Here is a 20132-nt window from a genome sequence, read left to right as displayed (position 1 = left end):
CGCAAAGCACGTGCGGTCTCAAGAATATGACGGTGCTTACGTTCGACAACACCATTTTGTTGGGGTGTGTAGATGCAAGAATGTTGATAAATGGTGCCTTGTTCTTTAAAAAAATCTCGCAATGAAGAAAATTCACCCCCATTATCTACCCTAATTGCTTGGATTGTAGCAGTGAATTGGGTCTGAACCATGGAAAAAAAAGATTTTAGAATCCCTTGTGTTTCATGCTTATGATGCATAAGGAAAACCCAGGTAAAGCGAGAATAATCATCCACTATAGTTAAAAAATAACGACCCCCAGAAAGGGAAGGAACTTTGTGAGGTCCCCAAATATCACAATGAATAAGGGAAAAAGGTCTTGAAGTTGAAATTGAACTAATGCCAAAAGGAAGGCGAGTTTGTTTAGAAAAATGGCAAGCATCACAAACATTATGGAAAGAAAATGAACAATTCAAATGTTTTGCTAAAAATTGTAAACGAGAGGATGAAATATGCCCTAAACGGCGATGCCATAAATCTCCAGGAGTTGTAACCAGGTGACAGGAAGGTTGGATGGTGGATGGTGTTCTGTCAGACGCCAACGCCACAAGGTAGTAGAGCCCATCACGCTCCTTACCCAAACCAATCATCGTCCTCGTCTTCAAATCCTGTAAAATACACCAAGTGGGAAAGAAAATTACTGAGCATTGTAATCCTTTCGTAAGTCGACTTACGGACATCAGATTAACTTTAAATGTAGGCACACATAGCACATCTCGTAAAGAAAAATATGAGTTCAAAGGAAGAGTCCCAGTAGATGCAATTGGCGCTGTTTCTCCACTAGGCATAGTGACTGGCAACATAGAGGAAGTATTCATCCTCTTGGTAAGGAATTTCGAATCTGATGTAATATGATGAGTTGCTCCACTATCAATTATCCAATGTAAATTGGGTAACAATTCAGAAATACCTGAAGAAGCTGAGGCGGTATTGGCTTGTGGTGCAATGTGGGATGGATTAGTGTTGTCACTCATCATCGCATGAATTTTCTTACATTGATCCTCGGATAAAGATGGCATAGCTGTGTGAATCTCCTGCAAGGATGGACCATTGGATGCCACATTATTGGCGGAACTGCTGCTACCTTTCCTGGATTTGTGAAGCCTGTGTCCAGGGGGATAGCCATGTAGCTTGTAGCACTTGTCCACTGTATGGTGATCCTGATCGCAATGGCTGCAGTGAAGAGGTTTGCGCCCAGAAGAATTTGAACGCTTATTGTTTCGAACTGCCATAGCTGCTGGTTCGGTGATTGCTTGGCTGGAACCTAAGTCACGCTGCTTTTCTTCTTGGGTGATCAAAGAATAAGCCTTGCGAACCTTAGGGAGAGGCTGCATAAGAAGTATTTGGCCTCGGATGGCGCTGTAGGACTCATTAAGCCCCATAAGGAATTGCATCAACGAGTTTCGTTCCTCCTGTTCGACATGCTTCTTCATGGCACCGCAAGAACAAGCTGGGACGTCGCTGTAAGAAGACAGCTCGTCCCACAGACTCTTCATCTTGGTATAATAAACAGCAACAGACATCTGCTCCTGTGAGAGGGAAGCTATGGTGCGTTGTATCTCGAAAATACGAGGAGCGTTAAGTTGGGAAAAACGTTCTTTAAGGTCCTCCCAAATCTCTTGTGCGGTGGAGGAGTATAACACGCTTTCTGCAATATCTGGTTCTATCGAATTGAGGCGCCAAGATAAAACCATATCATTGCAACGCTGCCAAACCTCAAAAGTCTCAAGATTAGTTTTCTCCGAAGGGGCTTTGATTGTCCCATTCACGAACCCCAATTTGTTCTTCGCGCTTAGGGAGATGCGCATAGAGCGGCACCATGTCGCATAATTGTTTCCATTAAGGATTTTGGAAACAAGAACCATTCCAGGATGATCAGAATGGTGAATGAAAAAGGGATCGGAAGCATCGTTTTTGCTTCCCGATGCAGCGGATTCTTGGTCTTTGGTCATGGTGGCAGCGTCAAGGAAAGGATGAAAAATTAAGGTTGAAAGGTGACTATTTGACAAGTGCGGCTAGAGCCAAGAGCTAGAGTTTCCTCTGCTCTGATACCATGTAAAATAGGTATGAAAAGATATTTGACCAGAATAAATCTTATTGATCGTTGATGTATGTTTATATAATACATTCCGTAGGTTTTCCCTACAAGTAAGCTAACTAGCTAGGAAAGAATATATACGGGAAATCAAATAATATAACATTCCTATTCTATTATACAATCCCTAAACTGAAGGGTAATCTTTGATTCTCAACAAAATCTCCATGGGAATTTGAACGGGGATGATGATGATGGTTATTGTAAATATGTTGTGGCTGCGGCTTATGAATTCTCGACTCCTGACGGACGCCCTGCTGGGTTTTGAAATTAGACACACGCCTAACGGTTGAATTAGGGTTTTGATGAGTAGTGGCGGCCGGATTAGGGTTAGGGAGGCGAAGAAAATGCATGGCGGCTACTGCTGCTGCCGCTTGCCTAAATTTTTCCTGCTCCTCAGTCAGATAGTTCGCAGGTACGTATGCCGAAAACCTGTTTGGCATGCCTTGGTGCTGATCATCAGACAGATCAAAGGTGGACGGTTGGAAAAAACTATTTGACATAGGTGCTACTACGTTTTTATACAAAACGATATTACGAGAAGGGAGGGAAGGAGAGAATCGAACACAGAACTTCCGGTGCAAAGATAAATTGTTTTGACTATGCGTCTGTATAATGATTAGCTTCGGCATATATGTAGGGGAAAATGGAGGGAGAGACTTGATTTGTAAGTCATAGGCTCAATCTTTTTTTATTTATGGAAGCAAATAATATATATTTATTGGACATATGGGCACGAATCAAGTAAACTGCTAAAATTTATGAATCTGTAGAGGGAAGGAAAAAACTTCCAATTCAATTCGCTCTTCAGAATCTGTAGTTTTGATTGAATTGGTATCCATCCACAAGATTTTATACATACGAATATATTACGGGACTCCAGCACATCATAGATACCAAATTAATAGTCTGAGGGAAGAGTCAAAGAGGCTCTCAAAATTCTTTTATTTATTCCCGGATACTTTTTTTATTTATTAATAAATAATAGTTCCCAAAGAAAAAAACATTAATTTGCTACAGTTGTAAAACAACGAATAATTTTGTATTAATTTTTTGTTTCCTTTTCTATTAGTGAAACTATTCTTAGTAATTTGTAGATTTTGTCTTGAGCCTCAAAACACACCAAAAGTATGAGTTTCTCAGTATAACTTTCTTTGGTTGCGAAAGAAAAAATCCGTGTAATTACTCCAACTACAGACCAACAAACAAAATGAAAACGTTTTTCTTTCTTCACATTATCAATTTCATAAAATATTTAATTTATGTCATTTACAAAACCTGACATACATATAATTCCAAACGTTGAAATTTTTAATTGTCAGAAATTTAAGTGACGGAGATCTAAATTCTGTCATTAATTCTATGCAATTTTCAATTTCTTCATTCAAACGGAGAGTTATTGAGTTGATAAGTTGATTGCTGAATTTATTATTTTGCTATTTTTTGTTCGGGATGCACAAGTCTGACTTCCACATCAGCTCAGAAACCGGTCCCGTGTTTGCCACATAACCTACTTGATGGATCACCAGATAGTCAAACAGTAAAAAGGAAAAATTGTTGCATGTCAAGACCTAGCGGCCAAATTGATGCAACACGAACAATTAAAGGGACATGATGTAGCGGGGTTTATAACTCAAGTAGTTAAGAGTATTTTGAATACAATTCATTTTAAAATGGCCACCAAACTTAGGAGATTTTATGTAAACAGTCCTAACATTAACCAAGCGTCATTTTATGTCCCTTAAAACTTTTTCTACACATGTGACAAGATTGTATTAACTTAGGGGATTTTATGTAAGCAGCCCTAAAATTTCCAACTTTTAGTTAAATTTCGAATTATTATTCCTCCGTTAAGCGTTGTTTTCTGATAAATATTGCATTGAGGATAGTGGGATAGAATGCTAAGAATGTAATTTGCTGCGACATTTTCTTACGTTTTGGGATTTTAAAAGCTTTGTTTTTAGGTGGGGCGCAGTCTAAAGCCCAGATAACTAGTCACAGGTAGTGGAGTATAGAATGGTAAGTCTCAAAATCAAATAAAGGTAATTAAGCAGGTGAGATACAGAAGCTTAAATTATAAACAATATCTTGTTAAACCTTTTAATATCTGAATAATCATAATCAGAAAGAAAATTTCTGTAAATAGAAATAAAGTACGCACTTCTGAAAATGGTTTGCTGACTATAAATATTATTGTTCAATAAGCATACTTCACCTATGGACACAACAGTGCATGGTTTGTTTACAGGGTCCTTGACAACAAAAACCAAACGAGAAAAAATCAATCAACAGACCGAAAAGAACACTTCTCACGAAAATTCCGTTCCACATCTTCACTAGAAAAAGAAAAAAAAAAAAAAAAGGAACTTTGAATATGAAACAAGAATATTAAAGAGTTCCACATGGGATACAACTATATGCAACATTATCAAAGGATATACAAAGAACAGGGCGTCTGACATTCTTCTTCCGACTCATTTGATGAGCATCTTCTCCGCCAATCAATTCCATGGTGGTGATGATGGTCTATACACAGAGTCTTGCAAAGATGTTGTGCCATAATTTAAATCAAGATTATGAAGTTGTTCCATCAACTGAGAGCGTCTTTCCTTGAAGAAATCAAGACGAGTTGTTAATTCTACTAAGGCAGAAGATGCTGTTGATGGATGCTTTGGGTAATCTACCACCTGGAACCATGGTCACAACGTCAAGTCTTTGTAATCGTTTGAATGACAGGAAGCATACAACAAAACGAGAAAAACTAACAAATAATATAGTAATAATTTGCATATAGTGAAACTATACAAGGTAAGATTTCAAAAAACTAAATAGCAATATTCTAATAGACTTTGAGCTCTGGAAAAAAATTGAAAATATGTATCGGGAGAAAAAGTCAGTCACAAACTAGAAACGGCACATTCTTAGCAGAAAAGGAGCACTTGCCTCTGCAGCAAGAAGCTGGGCAGAATTATCTCCATTCACATCAAACTCATCATCCAACTCACATTCACCAGCTAATAGAGGGCGTAAGAGCAAGGGTGCCATGCAAGCAGCAACTGCAGATGGAGTCATCCGATTCTCATGTGAGTGAGATGAGATGGTATGCATCATCTTCAAAATTCTGAAAAGAAAAGAAAGAAAATAGTAAGATGATAGACCGATATGATTGCTCAGTACAACTGGAAACAAAACGTATCAAGGGAAAGATTAATAAGTATAGTCACTCTACAATACAGCATGTTCAAAATCTACAAATTTTATTTTTCCCCAAACTGACAACTTAGCATTCAAGTATAAAACACAGGTTCTAGTGTAAATTTATGGCATTTTTTGGTATTACATGCTTATCAAGGAAGCAAGCAAAATGCAAGTCCCTAAACCCTAAACGTGCTTATTCTTAATAACCTTCCACGGTACAAAGTTCAAATGTAAACAATTGGCCGCAAAAAGATAGGCATAGCATACGAGTAATTCACTCTGAAAGGAGCAGAATTGGTAAATCATTTCTTCCTTTGTTGTCACGCCAGTTACAGAAATACAGTCCTCAATGAGGTGAACATCATTACGAACTACATACCAAAGTACCTTACTAGGGGTCAACCTAAAGGATAGTCTACCGAACCTAATATCAGTATGTTTCATTCGAAAATTCGATGTTCTAAAACAAGTATGAGTAGTTTGTGTAAATTTTACTGATATTTACATCAATATATCCGAACATCCGAATATCAATATTTCAACCGACACTAATACCTTCATCCTTTCTTATAATTATTTTCATGCATCCATTCACTACCAACATGTAAGATATTTCATTCCCACAAAAACTCAAGAATTTTTTATTAAGTTTATAACAGAAAATGAAGAATCTCAAGCAAAATGAGTAGGACTCAAAAGGCCACAAAAATTGTCTACTCAAAAGATGAAATAAGACATCCCATACCATGTAACAGATGGATATATAGGTTACCTCTGTAATAAACGGCGGTTTGGCTCAAGAAATGTCTCCAATATTGAAGAGCGCATTGCATTAATCCGAGCTTCCTTTCGATCAATTTCTAGTCAAACAGAATACAATGGTACAAATTACATACAAAAATAATATATGCTGATCATATACACAAATAAATTCAGAAACTCGAGGAAACTTTAGTGGACTTTAAAATTAATGTGGATACTAGTACAAATCTCTGCATCATGCATAAAGAGTATTAATTAATGCGTCAGATTACTAGACATGAGACTGATGGCCAATCTTTTTTTCTTTTTTTGCAAAGGACAATCAGATAACCTTAGAATGTTGTTATACAGTGTCACAGAACAATTCCAATTATTGAATTCCCAAACATAAAGAAAAACCAGATTACTTAACCTATGAACACGCATGACATTGAGCTAAACTTACTATAAGCTTCTGGCAACGCAGTGCAGCAAGATGCTGGTACTGGAGACGAGGGCAACTCTCTCAGAACATGCTGCAGATCAAACAGCTTGAGTAAATATTGATTTGAACTCATTATTCATATTAGTTAACAAATAGCATCAATTAGTTATGGGAAAGTACCTTGACACAATCACCAATAACATGAGCGTCCTCACCGGGATCAAATTCAGTCTTGCCTTAAAACATGAAAAACAGGTTAGGATAAACTCATTTGGAAATGCATGCTTCACAGAAAGTTGAGCGCATAAGCTAATAGATGGAACATCCAACTGAGGCATATAAAATCTATTCAGTGCTGGCAATACATCAAAGACATTCATAAGCAATCGCCCAATTAAATAAAACAGATACTTCGAACTTTAATAAAACAGATACCTTGTTCATATTCTTGTACCCTACGTTCTACCTCCTCAACATCCGCTGACTGTCGCAAAATTCCTTCAACTTTAGTACCTAGTGGACAAATAACTTACAGAGATTATGAAATTGTATGCTATATTCCTCAAAAATATTCTTTTATTCTATTTTTCTGTATCTCTTCAAGCATAACGAGTTATTTCCCAAAATTGTGTTTCCAAATAGTTAGGCAATTAGAATTAAGAGTTTGTACTGATAGTCTCCACAGTGTGGTAAACAAAGAAATATCTAAACTTCTGCATAACCAATATATGAAAAAAGATATCAATACTGTGCTTTTTGGAAGTAGACCAATTCCCAAAATACCAGACAAGAATAAAGACCAACATATATGTGAACTTTTCTTATTACAGTCGTCTATCCATAGATGGCATCTTTAAAGCACGGGTATTGAGTATCCGATACAGCCATAAACACCTCTACATGTATCAGATACTCCAAATTTCTATCCAGTTGACTTTTTGGAAAATCTGGCTTTTGGATATGGGATGTATGCACTAGAGAAACACAATAAATACGCAAGAGATACAGGATGCACATGGGGAGAGGATCTTTGTAATTTTTTTGTGAAAGGTCTGAGGCAAATTTTAAAATTTTCTGGAGTTAATACAGAATGTAATCGATTTTTTCCTTCAGTTTCAAATTATGTTATCACAACATACCAAACTTTTTGAGGAACCGAAGAGCTTTCTCAAGGAACGAAGGACCTCCATCAATATCTTCTAGCGCAAGCAGAATTGGTCTTCCAACAACCAAAGATTTAACAGGCCTCTTATCCCTCCCTGAAAGCCCAAAATTATGTATAAATACACCAGCTCCAGAGAGATTAAATCATGAAACATTGAATGGGTAAATACTGAAAAGTTACATTGATGGAAGGACCCTTCCATTGTATCATTTGTGTCATTTCGGAAAATCCCATTGTGTCCCATGACAAGGGCAGCACTTGGCGCTTGTGCAAGAGCATGTTCAAGGGCTGTCTTCCACTCATACAAGTCTTCTGATGTCTCAGCCTGGGATTTGGAGAAACACAGAGAATATTACAAATAAATATCAGCAGAAACTATGCAATTATATTATAAATTCAAATAAGACTTGGACAACAAAATCATATCAGCAATCACCTTAAGGGTGAAGGCCCGACCATCACATCCATCAGGAAATAAAACTGTCAGCAGCTTTTTATCTTCTCTAACAACAACACTACAAGAAACCAGTTGCATTTGTTAGATAGATTGCAGATAATAATGAAACAAACAGTTTAGTAGCCATCCATACCTCCCAGAATTGTTCAAGTCAATGCCCCCCAAAGTCAGATTTACTTCACCACCTCTTTGTGGAAGCGCACTCTATGCAAAAGTTAAAACAATCATTTTCATTTCTATTAACAATTAAAACACACTAAATTTGATGTATGAGTTAAAAATAATGTTAATCAGTTAATTACAGCTTGCAAAGTCTCAAAATACTATGCTAGTATTACACTCAGAAAAAGGAAATCATTTAACACAACCGGAATGACAATAAAGAAACGACCATTTCAATGCCTACGGTTGTGGTTAATTCCCGAACAAGCTATCTTTATATAAGCTAGATCCCCCAACTTTTCATTACCTTCCACACAAATTTGGGCACACAGAAAAACCAATAATGTCCTGCCTCTGTTTTCAAAATTTTTGCTTGGAAAATCAGCTAACAGTTTGCAAACAATTCAGTAAACTCTCTTCATTTAGGCTTACTGTATTTCAATAGCGTTTCTGATTTATTATGTGTGAGCCACACATAATAAACCAGAAACACTATTGAAATACCCTTTTAAATTGAAATTATATTCCCAACGTGACATGTTCATTAAGGAATGAAGGGATGCCATTCATTTTAGTGGTTTGTCTTAATAATGTACAAAGAAGACAACAATGCTAAATGAAGAGAATATTTTTTGGTCTGAGTGAATAAATGAAGAGAATATATGCAACTCAAAGTACAAAGGTTGTGATATGAAGGCCGGAATAGGGATCCATCCCATATCATGAGGCAATGGAAGAAGTTCCAATATATCTTGACTTGGTAGAATACTAGTGTCTTTCAAAGATTCAGGGAAGCTTAGTGTGAACCTATTATTTTCCTAACAAATTAATCAACTATCTATATTTGCCAGAAAAAATGTGAGGGGAAAAGTATAGCCAACTGAAGACAGTAAAAATGTCAAAGAAGCGCATTTTCCTGGTAGTCATCCAATGAGGTACTTAATAAACATGGCAGTCAGTGGTTTGTGAAAAAGGGTCTATAATAGACTAACAGTAAGCCTTTTCTCAGGAAGTTGGAATTGCAGTTGGTACTTGAGCATTGAAAGTTAGGCATTTCTGCAAACTGATAAATTGTTAAAGCTGTAAATAGGCAATGAGCATAAAGCTCAAAAATAAAAAATTCAGACTTTCAAAAGCTTAGCCAACCTAGTTGATTCTGGAAATATTCAACACTAATAGCTAGTCTAAACAAGGTGATTGTCAAATCACCATAGGGTGGACCCTGCGCAAATTGTCACTGCATGAGCATGCATTGTGTGCACCACAACATTAGTTAATGCATGTTGGCAAAAGATATGAAATTCAAATTTAGAAGATAAAAGATTATCCTAGTTATGATTTCTTTTATGCCTAAAAACAACTTCAAAAGTCACATAGAATGTACTATTATATCATTCCAAAGGATATCTAACCCAATCTACATTTGTGATGATAAGAATGTTCAGCAAGCAAAGCAATAAAAAAGACACATGTCTACAACCTTAGTCCAATTTCAAAACTCAAAACAGCATTTCCTAAGTTTACCATTTTTAGAGCAAATATAAACATACATGAATCCAGTGACCAGCCAATCTTTTTCAATAAACACAGTCAATTATGAAGAGCAATTCAGAAAATTATTAAAAAGGACACGGGAATCAAAAGGAAACCTAAACATATTAGTATAGTCACAAAGAAGATAAAGAGATTACTGATTGATACTAACAGGATCATTTTTAAACAAAACCAAAGAAGTCCGTGTGAGGATAAACCACCGCTTCTTCCAAGACTTCCAGCCTATGCCTGCAAAGTTAAGGTAAGAACAAAAGATAAAACTAATGAGCGGAGGAAAGGTGATCGTGAGAAAATGATTAAATGCATGATAAGAAAATAGAGATAAAAACATAAATTCAAACTCTAGTTGATAAAACTAAACACTTCAACTGAGTCAACATATAGTTGTGAGGAATAGCTCAAAACCTTAAAGCCATGTTTGTTTGACTGGAATGCTTAATGGGAATAGGAATTTTTTCCATTTCCCTGACTATTATAGAAAGAAATGATTTTTTTAATTTCCATTTCCGATGTTTGGAACAACCCTAGAATCAAGATAAGAGGAAGGTGTAGAATTCTCATTTTATCCTTTACCCATTTAAAAATAAAAATAACATAATAAAGAAGCCCACCCTCAATCTATCCAGGAGCAGCAGTGCCTCTCCTTCTCCACCAAGTGCCACATGGCTCTCCCACCCAACCTATACATACTGCTTCAATGCCCCTTCCACCCCTCCTCTCTTCCACCACCACCTACTGATGCCCCTTGTTTCTATTAAACCTGCCCCAGCCAAGTTACTTATCCATTACCCAACCCAACTTAAAACAACAAGACTTTTTCACTTCTCACACAATTCTAAAGTTGAAGAAACTACTCAATTTTCAATCACACATATATCTAAACACATTTTCTAAATTGCCACGTTTTCACGTTACCTTCAAGTAAGACTTGTTAGCTTTTAATGTAGCACCAGTGTCATTAAGGATAGTTGGTCATACGTAATATTAAGATTGCAGTTTCTTTATTTTCTTTTCTTGTTTTATTACTTTCTTATTTCCTAAGTTTATGTTAGAAAATTACTCTTCGCTATGCCTTCATTGTTATCTTCATTATTTATCATTAAATTATGCAATTCATGAAGATCTTGTTATGGAAAGAGACCAACACATTCCTATAAATCAGCTCAATACAGCTTGAGCTCCTATCAAGCTTGACTTTCTTTTTAGCCAAAACCAAGTTCAAGCTCAATAAAGTATAAAGAAGCCAAGCTCGAGCACTGTGAAGATAGCATTCTGAAGGCAAATTTTCCAGTTCCAGGTAAACTAAATTGTTCGTCTAAGACTACAGTAGTCGCACAAATGCCAAGTGACTGTCACTAAATAAATAAACAAGTTTGGGAAACCCAACGAAAACTGCCTTAAGGAGAAAATAGTAATGGAGAAAGTGAACGTTTACCAACCTTTCGAAGATATGAAAAGTGGGCCACTCTTGAAGACCTGGTAGATCATCTCATGTGTTAGAATTCATGAATAATCACGACCCACAAAGCACTATGTGAAACTAGTTCAAAAATTAAGCACCATAGGAATGGAACGGAACATCCGAAATATTATCAGGTCACATTGATAATTAAGAAACTGTGATTATGATGAACTGGCAGTTAAGAACACATTCGAATGATCAAGAATGAATAAAACATCGAATGTTTCATCGATTCCCTGAAATTTTAGGCAAGTTGAGGTTTTGTTCAAATAAAGGAAACAGCATTGCAGTTACATTCACATAACAAAAATAAAAACATTACAAATACGTGTCAACATTACTTGAACATAGTAGACTGAACTCAGCCTAATACCACTTCAATCATTTCGACAAGTGAAACTGGTACAGATAAGTAGGGGAAACATGCCTTGAATTTCTTTTACCTTTTATTTTCCTTTTTACACTTCCCTCAGCAATCAGAACAAAAAAGGGAAACAAATCAATAAAGTTAACAAATTTCATAACATTTCGGACATTACACCATCTGGGATTTAAACGGAACCAACATCAATAAACCTAGCATTCCCTTTAGTTTTGGTGCCTTCCCACAGAAGCCAACTAAATTAAACTTTTAACAATAGAAAACAAAACAAAAGAAAAATTCCACAACTTTGCATCCAGTTCAACTCGTTTTCCCAATAACCAAGCAAACCAGAGGAGCAAAAACCATACCGAATTAGAACCTCCAGGTCTTGGGCGCTCAAAAGCAGCTAAAGAGGCCGACATTTTGGCCGACGAGCATCGAAATCGCGGTCAGCAATAGCCAACATTTCAGGGTAGGTGAGCTTTAAATCTCTATATTTGTTGGAATTGCTTTGCTTTTTTGTTTTTTTGAAGTTTTAATTTTTAATCAATTAGATTCGGTAGTAGAGTACAGCAGTGGCTTCAGCAGTATTTATTTTTTATGGGTAATGAATAATGAGAGAATGTGTTTGCTTTTCACCTACTTGAAGTTGAAGAAGGAGAGGGGAGGGTGTGGTCTGCAGTCAAGATGAAGTATCAGTGGAGAATTTTGACCAATGGGAACAGTCCAAGCTGCCAAGCTGGCAGTGGGAGAGGATCTAGAGGCCCCCTAGTAATCTGAATTCTGAAGAGTTGCGTTACTTTCACTCGTTCACGGGCCCTGTCTGTGTAAAGAGATTTCAACTGTACATCCACCGGTTTGATAGCTCTACACTCCTGCCAGTTGTGAGACTGATTTAAGGTTTTTTTTGGGCTGAAGACTAGTTTATTTGTTTTTGGTCAACAACTGAAGACTAGTTTATTGGTTTTTTGGTCAACAACTGAAGACTTTTTTTTTATTTTATTTTTTTCACAAAACAGTAGAGATTCACTTGAAAAACAACCCAAGATACAACAGTAAGAACACAACCCCAGAAGGAGGTTCTTGCAATACAGAGATTAAAACAACATAGCCAACTAAGCACAAGTATTACAAGATAGTTAGGAAACAACAATACAACTTGAATGGTCGATTTAAAGGACCCAACTCAAATTCTATTTTGGAATCCGTGTCAAATTCCATGCGTGTCCAACACCTGGTAGGTCTCGAGCATGAATGACCGAAATACCCTTCTTGTCCTAATCCAAAAACTACTTTAGGGTTTGACTTCTACGGAAAAACCGGCAAAGTCTCCCCTGAAAAAGGCTCAAACCCAGAAATCTGTCAGCACAGCAAACTCAATTATTTCCCAAGCATTCAGCAAATTCAACTTTACAAAATTGAACATAATAAACCAATCATAAACTTTCGGCTGCACCTAGGTTAGCCTAGGTTGCCTACATACTCGTACTGAGGGATCAAGCCACATGTAGTTCTTTCTACCATGAATCACAATTAAGATAGTATATAAATAATCAAAGTCAAACCAACGATGAAATCTCAGAATCATTCTTTACCTGGATTTCAACAAGTTATAGAATTGAATCTCATGTCATGAAATTATGTACTTAACTATTCAATTAGTATATCATTGTACATCCAAATACTTACATAACCAAATCTTTTACCAGAAAGTCATACTTGCAATCATCCGCATGATGCATATATCATGTAATCACCCACCAAGGGGTATATGGGTGTTGAGGCCCAAAAAGTCACGACAAGCCAGAAGCATTTCAAGCCTAATATGACATACGAAATTGGAGATAAATTGGTCATGTATTAATTCCAATTATATTTTCAGGAATTAATTCGACAAATAAATATGTACGCAAGCTTTTATACAAATTCCAATGGCATCCATTGTTAGTGTATAAGCATTGAGCTAATTTGAGCTCAGTGTTAATTAGCCTAGTATTTCATAGTGTATTCACTTTGTCTTAGAAATTGACAGGTGTAAGGTTGAGATGCAATATTATGTGTGTGCATCCAGCTAAGGCTAACGGTCATGTACTGTGTGTATGTGCGTGATGGAATAGAAAGAAAAACAGAATACATATCCTTGCTCTCTGACTTAGAGAGCAAGCAGAGCAGTTTTACATTTTTTCTCTCCTTCTATTTTCTCTCACTCCTTTCTCTGCTAAATCAGCTAGAATACTAGCAATCTCTCTCAAAACGTTTACATGGCCTCAGAGCCAGGTTCGATCGATTAAGATCTGGGCGTAAGAATTTGAGCTCCACTCAAGATTGGTTGAGCTCAAGCGAAGTTGCAGAACGTTCGACGAATCGTTTTTCGACTTGTGATTTATTTCATCTGAGCTAAACGATGGTTGGATCTGGAAGTTCTGAAGTAAGAACTCCGATCTTCTCTGGCGAGAATTACGAATTCTGGAGAATCAGAATGACGACAATCTTCAAGTCGCACGGGTTATGGAAACTGGTTGAAAAGGGGATTTCAATCTCAGACTCAATGAAGAAGGTTGAAGGAGGCTCAGAAGAGGAAGTTGATGAGAAAACAGCAGCTGTCTATATGCAAGATGCTAAGGCCCTGGGCATTATTCAGACTGCGGTTTCAGATCAGATTTTCCCACAAATAGCTAATGCTGGAACATCAAAAATGGCTTGGGATTTGTTGTATGGAGAGTACCATGGTGGTGATCAGGTAAGATCTGTAAAATTACAAAATCTAAGGCGTGAATTTGAGTATGCTAGGATGAGAGATGATGAAACCTTATTTGGCTATTTGACTAGGCTAAATGACTTGATAAATCAAATGAAAACATTTGGTGAGATTCTGACTAATGAGAGACTGGTTCAGAAAGTGTTAATTAGCCTTAGCAAGCCATATGACCCTATCTGTCTGGTTATTGAGAATACCAAAAGCTTGGAGACTGTGGAATTGCAGGAAGTTGTAGCTATTTTGAAAAGTCAAGAACAAAGGTTTGATCTACATAATGTGGATACCACTGAAAGGGCATTTGCTTCTTTTTCTGTGAATTCAAAAGGACAACAAAGCAAGAATCACTCTAAGTCTCAAAAGAATTGGAATCCTAAGGGAAAACCATGGGAATCGAAAGGAAAGCCTCAGCAGAACAATTATGCACCAAACCACAGTTTTGGTTCACCACAACAGGCAACTCAAGATGCTGCTAAACCACAGTGCAAGGTGTGCTCCAAATTTCACTTTGGTGAGTGTAGATATAAGGGAAAGCCTAAATGTTTTAACTGTGATAGGTTTGGACATTTGGCTAGGGAATGCACCATAGGAAAGGGTACTCAAAAGGCCAACTGTGTAAATCAAACTGAGGTGACTGGAAATCTCTTTTATGCAAATAGTGTCATTACTGAAGTGCAAATGCATGGAAATTGGTATATTGATAGTGGTTGCAGTAACCACATGACTGGAAATGCTGAGTTACTTGTTGATGTAAGGACAAATGTCCATGGAAAGGTGCAAATGCCTACTGGAAATCTGGTAGATGTTGCAGGCATAGGCTCTTTGGTGATTGAAACTAGTGTTGGCAAGAAATACATTAGAGAAGTCATGTTTCTACCTGGATTAAAGGAAAATTTGTTGAGCGTTGGTCAAATGGATGAACATGGGTACCATTTGTTATTTGGTGGAGGCATGTGCTGCATCTTTGATGGCCCCTCACTTGATAAGCTGGTTATCAAGGTCAAGATGAAAAATAATAGGTGTTATCCTTTATCTTTAATGCAAAATGATCAGATTGCGTTAAGGGCTAGTGTGACTGAATGCACTTGGATCTGGCATAAGAGGTTAGGCCATTTAAATCTCAGAAGTCTCAAACAGTTAAGAGACCAAAGTATGGTTCATGGTCTTCCATATCTGGAAGAAATTAATGGTGTATGTGAGGGATGTCAATTGGGCAAGCAACATAGGGATTGGTTTCCTAAAGGACAAGCTTGGAGAGCAGGAAATCCTCTGGAACTGATACACACAGATCTGTGTGGTCCAATGCAGACTGAATCCATAGCTGGAAATAGGTACTTCATGCTACTCATTGATGATTGCACAAGGATGTCTTGGGTCTATTTTCTAAGGTATAAATCAGAAGCAATAACCTGTTTTAGAAAGTTTAAATCCATGGTAGAAATGCAAAGTGGTCACAAAGTGAAGTGTGTGAGAAGTGATAGAGGAGGTGAATTCACATCTAGTGAATTCAGCAAATTATGTGAAGAAGGTGGCATTCAAAGACAACTAATCACAGCCTATACTCCACAACAAAATGGAGTGGTGGAGAGGAAAAATAGAACTGTGGTGGAAATGGCCAAAGCAATGCTGCATGAGAAGAATATGCCTTACTCTCTATGGGCAGAAGCTGTTCACACAGCTGTGTATCTCTTGAATCATTCACCTACCAAGGCACTGGAAAATATCACTCCATTTGAAGCATATAGTGGCAGAAAACCAGGTATTAGTCATCTCAAAGTGTTTGGATCACTTTGTTATGTCCATGTACCAACAGAAACAAGGCAGAAACTGGATGCTAAGAGTGTAAAGGGGGTTTTTGTTGGATATGCTGTTTGTGAAAAGGGGTACAGGGTATTTGATCCTGTCACTAAGAAGTTGATTTTATCAAGAGATGTTGTGTTTGATGAAAGTATGTCTTGGAACTGGAAAGCACAGACAGATACTCAAGATCAATCTACAACTGAGATTGACCTTAGTCTACATGAAGTAACAGAAGTAGACAACAACTGTGATAGTCCTTGCAGCTCTCCCCAAGCTGAAGAACAAGTCCATGACACTGCTGAGATCACTAAACCTTATGATCATACACCAGTTAAGTGGAGAAGCATAAATGATATTCTGGCACAATGCAATCTCTGCATTGTGGAGCCAGAGAAGTATGAAGAAGCTGCACAAGATCAGTCATGGATAAAAGCAATGGAAGATGAATTATCTATGATTGAGAAAAATGGAACTTGGGAACTTGTGAACAGACCAAGTGACAAACAAGTTATTGGAGTGAAATGGGTGTTCAAGACCAAACTGAATCTAGATGGTTCAGTGCAAAAGAACAAGGCACGATTGGTTGCTAAGGGATATGTGCAGAAACCAGGAATTGACTATAATGAGACTTTTGCTCCAGTTGCTAGATTGGACACAATCAGGACCTTAATTGCTCTTGCTGCACAAAAGAGCTGGAAGTTACATCAACTAGATGTCAAGTCAGCATTCTTGAATGGAAAGCTGCAAGAAGAGGTGTATGTTGAGCAACCTGAGGGATTTGTGATCCAAGGCAAAGAAGATAGAGTTTATAGACTGCACAAGGCTCTTTATGGGTTAAAACAGGCACCTAGAGCCTGGTATGGAGAAATTGACAGTTACTTTGCTGAGTGTGGGTTTAAGAAAAGCTTGAGTGAAGCCACTCTTTATACCAAGACAAGGGGAGAAAATGATATACTAATTGTATCCATCTATGTGGACGATATAGTGTACACAGGAAGCAATCAAGGAATGATGAATGAGTTCAAGAAAGACATGAAAGAGAAGTATGAAATGACAGACTTGGGTCGTCTCCATCACTTTCTAGGAATGGGGGTGATTCAGACAGATTCAAGCATCTTTATTCACCAAAGGAAGTATGCATCTTCTTTGTTGAATAAATTTGGCTTAACTGACTGTAAGCCTGTGTCTACTCCTCTTGTAGCCACAGAAAAGTTGATCAAGGATGATGGAAGTGGTGCTGCTGATGAAGAGAATTATAGAAAGCTTGTAGGAAGCTTACTGTATCTTACTGCTACAAGACCAGATGTGATGTATGCTGCAAGTTTGCTAGCTAGATATATGCATGGTCCTTCTAACAAGCACTATGGAACAGCTAAGAGGGTGCTAAGGTATGTTAAAGGAACATTAGACTATGGTTTGATGTATGAGAAAGGCAAGAAAGCAGTGCTGATGGGATATTGTGACAGTGATTGGGGAGGCTCAATTGAAGATAGCAAAAGCACATCTGGGTATGCATTCTCATTTGGAAGTGGGGTGTTCTCATGGGCTTCGGTTAAACAAAACTGTGTAGCTCTCTCAACTGCTGAAGCAGAATATGTCAGTGCATCAGAGGCTACAACACAAGCAATCTGGCTCAGGTTTGTTTTGGAAGATTTTGGTGAATTACAAGCAGATGCTACTCCTATGAAATGTGATAGCACATCTGCAATTTCCATCACTAAAAATCCAGTGTTTCATCAAAGGACAAAACACATTGACAGACGGTATCATTTCATCAAGGATACTCTACAACAAGGGGTTATTGATTTGGTTTATTGTCCTACTAAAGATCAAGTGGCAGACATCTTTACCAAGGCTTTATCAAAGGAGAGGTTCAACTATCTTAGGGATAAGCTAGGAGTTTTATCAGCTCAAAGCTTAAAGGGGAGTGTTAGTGTATAAGCATTGAGCTAATTTGAGCTCAGTGTTAATTAGCCTAGTATTTCATAGTGTATTCACTTTGTCTTAGAAATTGACAGGTGTAAGGTTGAGATGCAATATTATGTGTGTGCATCCAGCTAAGGCTAACGGTCATGTACTGTGTGTATGTGCGTGATGGAATAGAAAGAAAAACAGAATACATATCCTTGCTCTCTGACTTAGAGAGCAAGCAGAGCAGTTTTACATTTTTTCTCTCCTTCTATTTTCTCTCACTCCTTTCTCTGCTAAATCAGCTAGAATACTAGCAATCTCTCTCAAAACGTTTACATCCATGTCATACCAAAAACCTACTCCTTTAATTCCGATATGTCACTAAGCTCGGTCATAAAAGCCCAAGTCATTGTAACACATGCCCAAGCATTCCAAGCACATGCCAAATTACTCCATGCCACGCTAATACATTTTTCCTATGTCAATCACCTACCAAGCATGAACCCAAGTCATGTGGTTTACGGGGCTTGCACAAGGAATTGTGGTGTGGAAGGTTACGGAGGTCCACAAGACCCACGAAGGCTCTTGGATAATGGAGACTTTGGGCTAGCTACTTAAGAGCACCAAAGTCCAAGCCCATTACTTGGAGTTCTCTAATAAGCTTGGGCACGGTTCGAGTCGGGTCAAATTTTGTGTGACCCGTGGGCCGAACCAAGTAAGACATCGATTCTCAGATTGGGTCGGGTCTAAACTCAAAGCCGAAAATGGGCCAACTCTATAGGCTCCAGTTCGGTTCGTGCTTTTTACTCGGTTTTGGTCTTTAGCCCAATACTAGTTTTTTTAAAGCCCAAATCACTTTCTGGGCAAAATCTGTTTTTTTTTGGGGGTCAAATTACCAAAACCTAATCAGTATTAACAGGCCCAAATCAATTTTTTCAACTCTTTCAAATGCTGAAATCATGCCAATTCAAGTATAATTCATAAAAAAAAAACCCATCTTTCAAATCTAAGTTTCTAAACAACTATTAATCACAAATTCACACAATCATCAACCACGGAAGTAAACCAACTTACAAACCATCACAAAAAAAAAAAAACACACACAAATAATAAAGCAAGATATCCAAATTATAATGATTACAACCCATGACAAAAAATTAAACAATATCCTTCCAAAACATCTGCATCCATCCATCCAAAAGCCTTGACAAAGCAACCTGCATTCATCGGTCAAAATACACTTGTATCAGTCAACAATCAATCACCAAACATATAATTTCTGTAAAAATAGAAATAAATTTTTTGCTTATCTTCAAAACCCTTCCAAGTTTAACAAACGAACTGTGAACATGTCAAAAATCATGAACTACTACTCCTAAACAAGAAACAGATAAACAACAAAATTATATAACCTCATATTAGAGCTTTATAAAAGTAAACATAGGCACCAGAAGAAAAAATATCATATATCTTTAGCTAATGGCCTCTCCACTGTGATGACAAATATGAACAATTTGAAGACCATGAACATCATGTATATTTAATATACAATCCAAAACCTACAACTCTCACATATGCAAAACCAAAACGTAAGATCCACACATACAATCGTAAACCCGATACAAAATTGACACACACACACACACACAAAAAGGCAAAACCTACAGAACAAAATTGACAAAAATCCAAAACGAAAAGTCACCCCCAGCTTCCTTTGTTTCAAGCTGAAACATCAAGAAAACTAACTAATTAGGCACACCACAATTGATCATCACCCATAACTAAAAGTCTCCTAAACTGCAAACTAAGAAAGAAACACAAAACTACATAAATAATAGACCTACCATGGAAGTCAAGTTTTTGTTTTGTTCTTCCAGTTCTGCTTGAGAGAGAGAGAGAGAGTGAGCGATGGTGCGCTTGAGAGAGGTCGTTCTTGAGAGAGAGAGAGCGAGCGATGGCGCACCGTAGCCGTACTCATCGCTGT

General features: G+C 37.4%; 1 protein-coding gene across 1 annotated transcript; it reads right to left on the bottom strand.

Annotated features, from left to right (window-relative positions):
• Positions 4296–12460, bottom strand: LOC18779885 (rho GTPase-activating protein 7). The gene is made up of 13 exons (XM_020563064.1): positions 12051–12460; positions 11296–11332; positions 10008–10084; positions 8274–8344; positions 8120–8198; positions 7864–8008; positions 7658–7777; positions 6954–7031; positions 6699–6754; positions 6540–6609; positions 6105–6192; positions 5078–5255; positions 4296–4821 (listed from the first exon to the last, which is right to left on the bottom strand). The coding sequence occupies exons 1-13, from the start codon at positions 12102–12104 to the stop codon at positions 4636–4638; spliced, it is 1239 nt and encodes a 412-aa protein (XP_020418653.1). The 5' UTR covers positions 12105–12460; the 3' UTR covers positions 4296–4635.

Source organism: Prunus persica, chromosome G4 (assembly GCF_000346465.2).
Source record: "Prunus persica cultivar Lovell chromosome G4, Prunus_persica_NCBIv2, whole genome shotgun sequence".
Classification (NCBI taxonomy): domain Eukaryota; kingdom Viridiplantae; phylum Streptophyta; class Magnoliopsida; order Rosales; family Rosaceae; genus Prunus; species Prunus persica.
Note: the sequence above shows the minus strand (reverse complement) of the source record. Positions and strands in the feature narration are given on the sequence as shown.